At 36.5% G+C, this 13,187-nt stretch overlaps 2 protein-coding genes across 2 annotated transcripts; both read right to left on the reverse strand.

Moving 5' to 3' along the window:
- Positions 1-522: 522 nt before the first annotated feature.
- LOC103425996 (uncharacterized) lies at positions 523-1,828 on the reverse strand. Its single transcript, XM_008364091.3, has one exon. The coding sequence runs from the start codon at positions 1,605-1,607 to the stop codon at positions 846-848; it is 762 nt and encodes a 253-aa protein (XP_008362313.3). The 5' UTR covers positions 1,608-1,828; the 3' UTR covers positions 523-845.
- Positions 1,829-11,751: 9,923 nt separating this feature from the next.
- Positions 11,752-13,111, reverse strand: LOC139193336 (G-type lectin S-receptor-like serine/threonine-protein kinase At2g19130). The gene is made up of 3 exons (XM_070816329.1): positions 13,004-13,111; positions 12,228-12,725; positions 11,752-12,114 (listed from the first exon to the last, which is right to left on the reverse strand). The coding sequence occupies exons 1-3, from the start codon at positions 13,109-13,111 to the stop codon at positions 11,752-11,754; spliced, it is 969 nt and encodes a 322-aa protein (XP_070672430.1).
- Positions 13,112-13,187: the final 76 nt, after the last annotated feature.

Raw genomic sequence — 13,187 nt, forward strand, 5'->3', positions numbered from 1 at the left:
GATTCCTCTTCCTCTTCCTCTTCCTCTTCTCCCATTCTGTTTAGTTTCCACATAATTATTAAGTTTTTTCCATCGTACTCAAAAGGAAAAGGAGAAGAAAGAAGCATCAGAGGAAACTTGGCACTCTCAAGTTTCAAACGTACAACAGTCGGTCATACTTTTGTGTCTGTTGACTGCATTGGTCCATCTTCTATTCAACGCTGATGAACAATTGACCCTTGACCCTTTCAACTTCAACCCCATTAACCTACAGTCATCCTATTTTATTCTAGACTTTAGTTAAATTGATGACTAAATTATTAAACAAAGACTAAGTCTTTTTTGTTTTTTAGTTTTTTAGTTTTTTTGTTTTCTTGTTTTTTGTTTTGCTTAGATACTCGTGGACATCGAAATAACTTAATTTTGAAAGTGTACGAATTTATTAAAATATTAATTTGTGTGAATGAATCTAATCTAAGTTAAACTTCTTAATAATCAAGCAAACGATAACAGAAAAACAAGCAAATTGTTTCTGCAGATGAATTGAACACTAAAAGTTTCACAACTTAAGCAAAATTATATAGATCATTTACAAGAGGAACTTCATTAAATAATCCAAAATTCAGCACTAAATTGGATTATTGGAACTTAAATCCAAACTAATCCAACCTAGTAAAACAATCTTGGAAAAAAAATGATACTAATGAAATGAAAAACCCAAATGGCAGATGAAGCCATTAATCCCAATTGCCTTTTTAACAAGATGGGTAATGTACACAAAGGGGAAACAATTTAAGGATTAAATCTAACACCAAAAGGAATTATTGGTACCTGGAAACTTATCTGTGTTGAGGATAACCCTAACCCTAATTCCAAAGACCCCAAATCTTGTCCCCAATGGAACTCACCAGCCTCCTCATGGTCCCCCTATCCACTCCAACCTCACAACCTTCATCATCACCAGACTCACCACCACTTATCACTTCAGCAGCAACAACACCAGCGTCCACCACTTGTGGGCCCTCCTCCACCTCCTTCTTGTCCCCATGCCCTAATTCCCGAAATCCCAGATGATCACCACTGCTCTTGTTAGCCTTCCTTCTCTCTTTCTTCACCTTTGAGTTTCTGCTCCTCTTCTTCTCCACCAACCTCTCCTCATAAGCCTCAAGGATTTCATGGATCAGCTGGCGGTTCGGCGAAGCGTCCCACCGTGCCCAAAAACTCATATAGCACCTGAAGCAGTCGCACTGGAACGTAGGAGGGTGGTGGGACTGCGGCCCACCAGCTTCGACGCCAACCCTGTTGTGCTTCTGGTGTGCCTTGTGGCCGCCATATGTGTTATCCACGTTGGAGTTGTGTGACTCGATACAAGTTATGGATGTTACCTGCGACGGCCCTGTGGCCGGTGCACGATTGGACTTAGTAGTAGTAGGCCCACGCTGGTTCGTTGCGCAACCGCCTGAGTTTTTGGTGCAGGAGATGAGGTAGGCCAAGACCTCTTGGTCTTCGGGGGAGAGGGATATGGCCAAGGCGAGGACGGTTGCCGGAAGAAGGGCCAGAGGGTCGGCTACGGAGGGCGGCGAAGGTGACGGGTGAACTTTGCCTTTCTTGTTGTAGAGCTTATTCATGTTGGTTGTTGGAAGCGTTGTTCTTTCTTTCTTCTTCTGCGACTTAGCTTTTTGCTTGCGGAAAGAAAATGATTTCGTTTAACTTTGGAGTCGGCTGTCTTTATATCTCGACTACTTGTTCCGTGGGGGATACGAATCTAAAATCTAGGAACACACGTGGCAACTGTAAAATTGCAGATTAGAAGATTTTCTTCTTCTTTTTTATAATATTTTATTATATTTTTAAATAATTGATATTAGTTATTTAAATCTTAGTTCTCGATGCTTCTGCGTTTCATTGTGGACCAATAATAGTTGGCATGAAAATTATTTGCTATGTCCATGAATGATTGACGGTAATAAAACTCAAATTTAAATTAAACATTGGGTTTTTATTGTGCAATTAAGTTGTCTTATTTCATGCCACTTAATACTACAGCTTATGAATAATTTTTTTTACTTGTAAGTGAAGGTCTTAAGTTAGATTTTCATCAAAGACGAAATTGAACCACATTATTACTATCTTATTATGATGCTAAGCATATCCTCCCATTTTTAGTGTAGATAATATTGTTTGTTAAAAAAAATTGTATTATTTCATTGCCAAGTAAATAAAATGTGATCAAAGCAGCCGTATTAATTAAAAAATTAGCAAAATTGTTGAAAACTTGTCGAACATTCTTGTATTTACTAATTTCCGTTGTGTGGATAAGTTTTACTTTACCTGGTACAAGTACAAAAGCAATAAAGAAAAGGTGGGTAGATAATTTTGATGTTCATTTGGACATTATTCTAGCTTAGCTAGGAAAGATCTAGAACCAAGTGCATGCATAATACGCAGTGTGGTGACATTTTCATTTTATCCTACGTATTTCCCACCCTTTTGTTTCAAGCAAAGGCCATTGACAATCCTTACATGTCGGCTTGTCATAACATTATTTAACTTCTAAGAAGAAAATTTGAACTCTCGAAACTTTATCTTATCTAATTAAAATAGTCAGTACAATTTAATAGTAAATAAGCACGTTAATCTGTATTATCCGACGAGTATTTATCCTATCCGACTGAAATAGTCAGTACAGTCCGAGCTGTCAAACGAGATCTTAGTATATATCATTTTTGTCCTTAATTATTTGCAAAAAATAGTATCAAATACACGAGTTGTATTATCTATGTATGAATTTTTTGGGTAAGATACTAAAATTTAGTGATAACAAAGGCATGTTGTTGGGGTCATAAGCATGCATTGCTCTCACCCTGCCTCCGCTAGTGATTCCACTGGCATAGCACGCCACCGATCGATGATACCTCGAATCCTGTCAATCACAAAATAATTTGATGTTCAACAAAGGTTAGTCGTAGGGGCGGAGCCACTAAGGGTGCGTTTGGTACGTGGGACGGGACGGGACGGAACGGGAAGAGGCGTTCCGTCCCGCGTTTGGTGCGCCAAAAATGGGTGGAACGGGCTGTTCCACGGGACAGATTTTGGGTGTTTTTGCGTCCCGCCTCCCTCCCCTGGAACGGGTTTGTTCCACGTCTGTGGAACACAATGTTTTACCATTTTAAGACAAATATACCTCATGTCTTTTTAAAAAATTACACCTTCGTTCCGTCCCGTCCCGTCCCGTTCCGTCCCGTCCCGTCTCGTCCCGTTCCGTCCCGTCTGCGTACCAAACGCACCCTAAGAGATCAAGCTGGTCTTAGGCCTATCATGACCATTGTGTAAGAAAATTTTAGCAATCAAGCATGCAACTGTGGAACCGTAAGACATGAAGAAAAAGATGAATTGTCCTCGTGAAGAAGTTGAGTTAAACAACATCATTTCTTATATTTTTCTAACAATTTTGTTTGTTTGGTCTTTGTAGTTTAGTGAAACGATGAGTTTAGGGAGGGAGTTTTAAAATCGACTTTAATGTTATTCTAAAGCAATCTAATCAACTATTATTTGTAGGGATAATGCTAGGGAGACCAAAATTTTAAACTAAATTTTGTAAATCAAATTGTGTAGTTGTTGATGATTGAATTATTACTTAACTGTTGATTAACATTTTAATTTTCTATGGATGACACATCATTTAATTTGCAAGTTTAATTTAAAATTTTGGTCAACCTAGCATTACCCTATTTGCAACTGTCCTTTTTTTTTTGTCAAACAATTCAAATCAGATTTCCTTGTATTTTCTTTCTATAATGCCAATTTTTTTACTAGTTACCTGCTATCTACCTCCCACTTAATTGTATTGGACAATTATTTTGATTCTCTCTATTAAATTTAATGGTTCTTTTACACTATGTTTGGATGAGGGAAATAAAATTGGAATTTGGATAAAAGTCAGAATTTATAAATTGACATGCACCAATTCCCTTGTTTGGATTTATAACATAGAAATTTAGAATTTCCGCTTGGAAAAAAAACTTGAAATTTAGGGCCTCCAATTTCCAAGTTTAAATTCCATGTAAATATTTGTCATTTCCCAATTTCTATGATTGGGAGTTTAAAATTAACAAATTCCGTTTTCAATTCCATTATTCTTTTAAGTTAACCAAACAACAAAATTCACAAATTCTAGAAAATAAAATCCCTTCATTTCAATTTCCGTCATTTTAAAATTTCTTAGTAATCTTAAATTTCTTCATCCAAACATAGTGTTAGTTTTGTGAAGATTATCTCAATTGCTCATGTTATGAGTTTGAATTTTTTTTCTCAATACCTATATGAAAGACCCTTCGCCCCCCTATCATATAGAATTCTGACTCTGCCATAATCACTAATAAACCATAGTATAACATAGATGCAATAATTAGCACTCTAAAAAAGTTATCATGCATGCATGCCACTGTAATTAGTTTTAGAAAGAAAGAGGGGAGGAATGCAAGATGATTTGCTTGAAGTATGTCACTAGTAATATGATCCAACGATATTCTCTCTCATTTCTAAGTGAGAGGCATGGAACAAAAAAGAATCTCAAAAGTCCAAAAGATGACACGTGGGTTTTTCTTGGAATTCTGTTTTTCACTCTAGCACTACACCAAACATTTCACTAAATCAGACCAGCTTAATCTAGTCTAAGCTAGTCTAGTCTGAAATAATCCGACGTAATAAATGCACTCCCCATTTTACCAATTGATTTATGGCGGAACCTCAACTTTCATTGTACAATTTAAAATTCTCCCAAAAAGTAAAAGGTTATTTCTACCGAGTCCGGATCCTTTTTGTGAGAATCCCAGGAATCCGTAAATCTTAGTTCTTGATGCTTCTGCGTTTCATTGTAGACCAATAATAGTTGGCATGAAAATTATTTGCTATGTCCATGAATGATTGACGGTAATAAAACTCAAATTTAAATTAAATATTGGGTTTTTATTGTGCAATTAAGTTGTTTTATTTCATGCCACTTAATACTACAGCCTAATAATATTATTTTTTTGGGTAAAAGACTGTTTACTACCCTCATGTTTCATGGTTTTCAACATTTAGTACATCAAGTTTTTTTCGTCTCAGAATCATACCTAAAGTGTAAATTTTGGGACAATCTCATACATCCGTTAGTCAAACTGTTAAATTTGCCGTTAATTGTGACGTGGCGCCCACGTGGACAATGACTAGGCGCCACGTGTCAGCCACGTTTTTTTTTTTTTTTTTTCTTTCTTTTCTTCTTCTTGTTCTTCTTCTTGTTCTTGTTCTTCTTCTTCTTCTTCTTCTTCTTCTTCTTCTTCTTCTTCTTCCACCCGACTGCAACATTTTTTTTTCCTTCCTCCTTCTCCTTCCTTCCCCTTCTTCTTCTTCTTCCTTCTCTTCCTCCGAATCTGGGGAAGTTTTTTTTTTCTTCCTCCTTCTTCCTCCTTCTTCCTTCTTCTTCTTCTTCTTCTTCTTCTTCTTCTTCTTCCTCCGAATCTGCCCAGATTCGGTTTTTTTTTTTTTTTTTTTTTTTTTTTTTTTTTTTTTGAGGATGATGAAGAAGAAGGAGGAAGGAGGAAGGAAGAAGGAAGAAGAAGAAGAAGAAGGAAGAAGAAGAAGAAGAAGGAAGAAGAAGAAGGAAGGAAAAAAAGAAAAGAAAAAAAGTTGCAGTCGGAGGAAGAAGAAGAAGAAAGAAGAAAAAAAAAAAAAAAAAAAGCCGAATCTGGGCAGATTCGGAGGAAGAAGAAGAAGAAGAAGAAGAAGAAGAGGAAGGAAGAAGGAAGAAGGAAGAAGGAGGAAGGAGGAAGGAGGAAGGAGGAAGGAGAAGGAAGAAGGAGGAAGAAGAAGAAAAAAAAAAAAAAAAAAAGAACTTCCCCAGATTCGGAGGAAGAAAAAGAAGAAGAAGAAAAAGAAGGAGAAGGAGAAGAAGGGGAAGGAAGAAGGGAGAAGGAAGAAGGAGGAAGAAGAAGAAAAAAGGAAAAAAACAAACGAATCTGGGCAGATTCGGAGGAAGAAGAAGAAGAAGAAGAAGAAGAAATAAGGAGGAAGGAGAAGGAAGCAGGAAAAAAAAAATATTCCCCAGATTCGGAGGAAGAAAAAGGAGAAGGAGAAGAAGAAGGAAGAAGAAGGAAGAAGGAGAAGAAAGAGGAAGGAAGAAGGAGAAGGAGGAAGAAAAAAAAAAAAGTTTGCTGTCGGGTGGAAGAAGAAGAAGAAGAAAGAAGAAAGAAGAAGAAGAAAGAGAAAAAAAAAAAATCCCCAGATTCGGAGGAAGAAAAAGGAGAAGGAGAAGGAGAAGGAAGAAGAAGGAAGAAGGAGAAGAAGGGGAAGGAAGAAGGAGGAAGGAAGAAGGAGAAGGAGGAAGAAAAAAAAAAAAGTTTGCAGTCGGGTGGAAGAAGAAAGAAGAAAGAAGAAGAAGAAAGAGAAAAAAAAAAAAAAATTCCCTAGATTCGGAGGAAGAAAAAGGAGAAGGAGAAGGAGAAGGAAGAAGAAGGAAGAAGGAGAAGAAGGGGAAGGAAGGAGGAAGGAAGAAGGAGAAGGAGGAAGAAAAAAAAAAAAAAAAAAGTTTGCAGTCGGGTGGAAGAAGAAGAAGAAGAAGAAGAAGAAAGAAGAAAGAAGAAAGAAGAAGAAGAAAGAAAGAAAAGAAAAAAAAACGTGTCACAAAAAAAAAACGTGGCTGACACGTGGCGCCATGTCATTGTCCACATGGACGCCACGTCACAATTAACGGCAAATTTAACAGTTTGACTAACGGATGTATGAGACTGTTCCAAAATTTACACTTTAGGTATGATTCTGAGACGAAAAAAACTTGATGTACTAAATGTTGAAAACCATGAAACATAAGGGTAGTAAACAGTCTTTTACCCTTTTTTTTTAGGGAACTTTAACGAAAAGCACCCGGTACTGTTCACTTTAACGAAAAACCACATTTTTACACTAAAAAGTCAATCCTGGTACTATTCACTTTACCCTTTATTTTGTCCTTATCATTAAAACTCAAAGTTTTCAAGCCCTTTTCATTAGTTTTCCTTTTTTTTTAAGGAAAACTAATGAAAAGGGCTTGAAAACTTTGAGTTTTAATGATAAGGATAAAATAAAGGGTAAAGTGAATAGTACCAGGATTGACTTTTTAGTGTAAAAATGTGGTTTTTCGTTAAAGTGAACAGTACCGGGTGCTTTTCGTTAAAGTTCCCTTTTTTTTACTTGTAAGTGAAGGTCTTAAGTTCGATTTTCTCCAAAAACGAAGTTGAACCACATTATTACTATCTTATTGTGAGGCTAAGCATATCCCTTCCTTTTTAGTGTAGATAATATTGTTTGTTAAAAAAAATTGTATTATTTCATTAATAAAAAGTCGTCAAAGCAGCCGTATCAATTAAAAAAATTAGCAAAATTGTTGAAAACTTGTCGAACATTCTTGTATTTACTAATTTCCGTGTGTGGATAAGTTTTAGTTTACCTGGTACAAGTACAAAAGCAATAAAAAAAAGGTAGGTAGATCATTTTGATGTTCATTTGGACATTATTCTAGCTTAGCTAGGAAAGATCTAGAACCAAGTGCATGCATACGCAGTGTGGTGACATTTTCATTTTATCCTACGTATTTCCCACCCTTTTGTTTCAAGCAAAGGCCATTGACAATCCTCACATGTCGGCTTGTCATGACATTATTTAACTTCTAAGACGAAAATTTTGAACTCTCGAAATTTTATTTTATCTAACTAAAATAGTCAGTACAATTTAATAGTAAATAAGCACGTTAATCTGTATTATCTAACAAATATTTATCCTATCCGACTGAAATAGTCAGTATAGTCCGAGCTGCCAAACGAGACCTTAGTATATATCATTTTTGTCCTTAATTATTTGCAAAAAAATAGTATCAAATACACGAGTTGTATTATCTATGTATGAAATTTTTGGGTAAGATATTAAAATTTAGTGATAACAAAGGCATGTTGTTGGGGTCATAAGCATGCATTGCTCTCACCCTGCCTCCGCTAGTGATTCCACTGACATAGCACACCACCGATCGATGATACCTTGAATCCTGTCAATCACAAAATAATTTGATGTTCAACAAAGGTTAGTTGTAGGGGCGGAGCCACTAAGAGATCAAGGTGGTCTTAGGCCCATCCTGACCATTGTGTAAGAAAATTTTAGCAATCAAGCATGCAACTGTGGAATCGTAAGACATGAAGAAAAAAATGAATTGCTCTCGTGGAGAAGTTGAGTTAAACAACATCATTTCTTATATTTTTCTAACAATTTTGTTTGTTTTGTCTTTGTAGTTCAATGAAACGATGAGTTTAGGGAATGGGTTTTAAAATCAACTTTAATGTTATTCTAAACCAATCTAATCAACTTCTAATCAACTATTATTTGTGGGGATAATACTAGGGAGACCAAATTTTTAAACTAAATTTTGTAAATCAAATGGTGTGGTTGATGATGATTGGATTATTACTTAACTGTTGATTAACATTCTTATTTTCTATGGATAACACATCATTTAATTTGCAAGTTTAATTTAAAATTTTGGTCAACCTAGCATTACCCTATTTGCAACTGTCCTTTTTTTTTTTTTTGTCAAACAATTCAAATCAGATTTCCTTGTATTTTCTTTCTATAATGCCAATTTTTTTACTGGTTACCTGCTATCTACCTCCCACTTAATTGTATTGGACAATTATTTTGATTCTCTCTATTAAATTTAATGTTTCTTTTAGTTTTGTGAAAATTATCTCAATTGCTCATGTTATGAGTTTGAATTTTTTTTTTCTCTACACCTATATGAAAGGGCCTTCGCCCCCCTATCATATAGAATTCTGACTCTGCCATAATCACTAATAAACCATAGTTTAACATAGACGCAATAATTAGCACTCTAAAAAGGTTATCATGCATGCATGCCACTGTAATTAGTTTTAGAAAGAAAGAGGGGAGGAATGCAAGATGATTTGCTTGAAGTATGTCACTAGTAATATGATCCAACGATATTCTCTCTCATTTATAAGTGAGAGGCGTGGAACAAAAAATAATCTCAAAAGTCCAGAAGATGACACATGGGTTTTTCTTGGAATTCTGCTTTTCACTCCGGTACTGCACCAAATATTTCACTAAATCAGACCAGCTTAATCTAGTTTAAACTAGTCTAGTCTGAAATAATCCGACGTAATAAACGCACTCCCCATTTTACATTTATGGCGGAATCTCAACTTTCATTGTATGATTTAAAATTCTCCCAAAAAGTAAAAAGTTATTTCTACCAAGTCCGGATCCTCGCCGGATCGAGGATCCCGGGAATCCGTAAATCATATATGTTCATCGTAGATCATGTAGTCATAAATTATTTTAAATATTTTTATTTAAAAATAAACATAAACCGTACTTACCAAAAATTGATTGCACGATTTACGATTTATTCTCACCAAAAGATCCGGAGAGGATCCTGTTGGAATTCTGCCATTCTGAACCAAGAAAATGTCAGTTCCTTTACATGAGTTTAAACCAGCTGCAAGTTGCAACAGCTCTCCGCTTTCTCTGTCTCGAACAGAATTTGTCACCATTTTACACTCTCAAACAACCCAGAAGGTTTTCTGTTCCTCTACACCCTAAACTTTAATTGAAATTTTCAATTGAAAATTTACCCAAAAATTGAACCCATGTGTTCTGAAGAAACCTTTTTGCTTTTTTCTTCCACTGCTCTTTGCTTCTGCTCCTCAACTGTAAGTTCTTCCGCTGCAACTTTTTTCTAGTTCTCCTTTTAATATTTGGAATTTCTATGTCTTAATGAACACTTTACTGGGTATTTTTCTTTGAATGCTGTTATTGGATTCTACGTGTTCTGATTATGTTTTGAAGAAAAAGAAATTATTTTTCTTCAGTTCTAACGGCTGCTGTCACTTGCTCACATTTTACTTCTTATCAAGTTTGTTAATTTATAATGTTTGTTTTATTTTTGTTCATTGTCCGAGATTGTTAACAATTTTCTGGATGAATAGTTTCAAGTTTTGGACATTGGTCTCGTATGAATTGTCCGTTTTATTCCTTCAAGTTAGAAGACAATGTCCGTATGAATTGCCAGCAAAAAGTATTTCAAAAACAACTGATCTTATGTAGAGAAGAGGCTTTTCTTGAATAGTACGTACAAAGCGCTTGCCGCGACGCACTTCAATAAGCGACTCTATGAGTCTGTGAGCTGTTGGAACCATGTCACGGATCATAGATATGCCAATAAATCACCAATACTACCAACAAACAATGTGAACAACAGAACCATAAACCTCAGTATAAAATCAGTCAAAACATACCTGCAGAACTTGAACTCGAAGAAGCCATAGTAACTTCACCACCAGACAATCTTCTCCTCTTTAGCAAAACTAGAGAGCTCTTTGAACAATAGGTATTCAATACAAGATGAGCCGTATCTTTGCAAGAGCAGTGATTGTGGTTAAATACAGCATTAATCCAACACATTCTCCTATTGGAATTAGTGTTGGACTCTAAAACAAAAACCATTTTACACAATGAGTGCACAAGATCAATCCGAGAAGGATCCAAAACCTTTTCCCAAAGGAACACTAAAAACACTCATAATCCTACAAGAAATAGGATTTACACAAATACTTTTCCATTCAAAATTCATCCAATATAACAGCTAATCCACAATCATGTTTTTATACTCATATTCTAACATGAGCCTCATAAATTTCTAAACTCTAGTTAGATACTGAAGAAAACTTATTTCTGATACAATCATGTGTACAGAGTTACAATGTAAATTGTAAAGGAAATATGGTCTTGACAGTTGTTAACTTTGGCTTGAAATGCACTTTGATCATCAGAGTATGACCATAAACCTGAACTGGAAGTAGTCTTCAGGTGATTAATGCCTTGTAATGGACTTCCTACTAGGCGCTGGAGGAACTGTGGGATTGGGGGTATGCCAACATCTGAAACTCCCTCAAGAATTTGAACAACCTGCCTCATCGTTGGTCTATCCTTCTCATCTGCTTGAATGCACCAACAAGTGACTTTGCATGCTTTAGCGAGTTCATCTTTGTCAGCACAGCCTTCCAACCTGTAGTCCAACAATGTAACGACATCTTCTCCTTTATTAACTACATTTGTAACCCTGATAGGACGGTAGTCTTCTAACCCCTCATCTAACCCTTCTCTGTTTCTCCTACCTGATATAACCTCAATCAGCAACATGCCATTAGCTAAAGACATCAGCTTTTGGCATGATGGCTTCACCTGAAAACCATTCTGGTGTAAGATAACCTACAGTTCCTCTTATGGTTGTCAGAACGCGACTGTGGTGTCTTCCGACAAGTTTTGCTAGACCAAAATCAGCCAGTTTTGGATTGTATTCTGCGTCCAACAAAATGTTGTCGGGCTTAATATCACAGTGTATTATGCAGTCTCGCACTACTCATGTAGGTAAGCCAATCCTCTGGCAATCCCCATGGCAATATGATATCTGTCTTTCCAATCTAACATTAGTGCATTCTCTTGATGAAAAAGAGATTGCAGAGAACCATTTGGCATGTACTCATATACCAAAAGTCGTTTTGAAGTTTCTGCGCAAAATCCCCAAAGGCGAACAAGATTAATGTGGTGGATTGTGCTAATTGTCCCCACTTCAGCGTGAAATTGCTTCTCTCCCTGCTCCAGATATTTAAGTTCTTTCACTGCTATGGCAGTTGAATTGGGCAATATCCCCTTGAAAACAGAACCAAAACCTCCTTCCCCAAGTTTTTTTTAGAAGTTCTTAGTTGCTTTTCTTAAATCTCTATACTTGAACAACACCAAGGAATCCTGAACTATTGCCGATGTTCCTTTTGACCGCTTCCTTTTGAAAAATGCAATGAGAATCGTTGAGATTGAAAGGAACCCCACAAATACTACAATAGCAATCCAAGTAGTCTTTCTCTTAACCTTGTTGGTAGAATCTGCAACTCGTATATGAATTTTTATGCCATCCATTAGTTTAGTTACAGAGTATGGTAGTTGATTCAGATTGAATATATCCCCCTTCCAAATCTTACAGTCGTTATTGTAAGCGAAGGCAGTGATCGAGCAATCTCTTGAGCATGCTAATCTACATTCCTCAATGCTTTTAACCTTTAACGATTCAGAATTTTGGGAATAAGAAACATCAAGTACTCCCAAATTTTTTTTATTTCCTACATCACTGCACTGCAAAGGAGTTTTCCTCACACAACCATAAGAATAACCTCCAAATTCCCAATCTTCTGGGATTTTGGTTCAAATCCTTCCAAGCATCGACAATGAGGCAAATTCTGAGAGTCACAGATACTAAAAGCACCACACGAAACATCGTTAGTACATTGTCCAAGAGCACCCCAAGTGTCTATTGTCTCACTGCCGTTATAAAACTTGAGTAGACCATTCAAAAGTTTATATCTCACAAATGAATTAGGATCGATGGGAACATAAGTTAAAGAGCTTTCATTCTCATTTACAACAGAATTCAAATTCACTTGACAATAAAAGCAGTAATGATTGTCACCTTGCCAATCCCAAATACTAATGGCGGAACCATTTCGAAATAAGAAAGCCCTGCTTCCAGCTTGTTCTATCTCAAGTGAAAATATTCCAGGGGCTGAATTTTGTGGGTTTCTCCAGGGAGTAAGGATTAGTTTTTCCTTGGTAAGCTTATTATATCCAAGCTTGGCACCTGGAAGCCAAGTGTCAGTGGGGTGATCAAAACTCTGCCATAAAACGGCGGATGAATCAGATTCATCACTGATGACAAAGTTCCCGTTGTCAAGAAGCACTGCTATGGTGGAATTAGAAACCGCTGCTGCAGAACGAGTAGACCAAATTGTATATTTTGTTCGGTCCAGCAACGCTAAGCTTCCATTTCGGAAGAGTTGCAATACCGAAGAATATGAATCAGAAGCAGGTTATTTTCTGCTTGCTACCCAAACTACTGTTCGAGGACGGAGATTTTTGTACCAAATGCCTACGTAATAGTTTCGAGAGTTACCTGGTGTGAAGAAACCCAGCTCAAATCTGTCACCTGGAGAGGTGAGTGTTTGGCTTCCACAAAGAGATTGGCCTGCTTAGATGGTGTCAGACGCCATGGAAATTCCATTGAAGGTGAAACATAACAGAAGCAGAACAACAGACTTGGAAATGAAGTTATTGTTGCTACTGATATCCATCTCTTC

Source organism: Malus domestica, chromosome 17 (genome assembly GCF_042453785.1).
Source record: "Malus domestica chromosome 17, GDT2T_hap1".
In the NCBI taxonomy this organism is placed as follows: Eukaryota; Viridiplantae; Streptophyta; class Magnoliopsida; order Rosales; family Rosaceae; genus Malus; species Malus domestica.

Excerpts from the sequence above, each read along its gene's own strand:
- LOC103425996 (XM_008364091.3), bottom strand. The coding sequence starts at position 1,607 with ATGAATAAGCTCTACAACAAGAAAGGCAAAGTTCACCCGTCACCTTCG.
- LOC139193336 (XM_070816329.1), bottom strand. The coding sequence starts at position 13,111 with ATGGAATTTCCATGGCGTCTGACACCATCTAAGCAGGCCAATCTCTTT. Across the intron at positions 12,726-13,003 it reads GCTGGGTTTCTTCACACCAG|AGTTTTGATCACCCCACTGA; the intron begins GTAACTCTCGAA and ends GTTTTATGGCAG. Across the intron at positions 12,115-12,227 it reads AGAAGATTGGGAATTTGGAG|GTTAAAAGCATTGAGGAATG; the intron begins GTTATTCTTATG and ends GAATCGTTAAAG.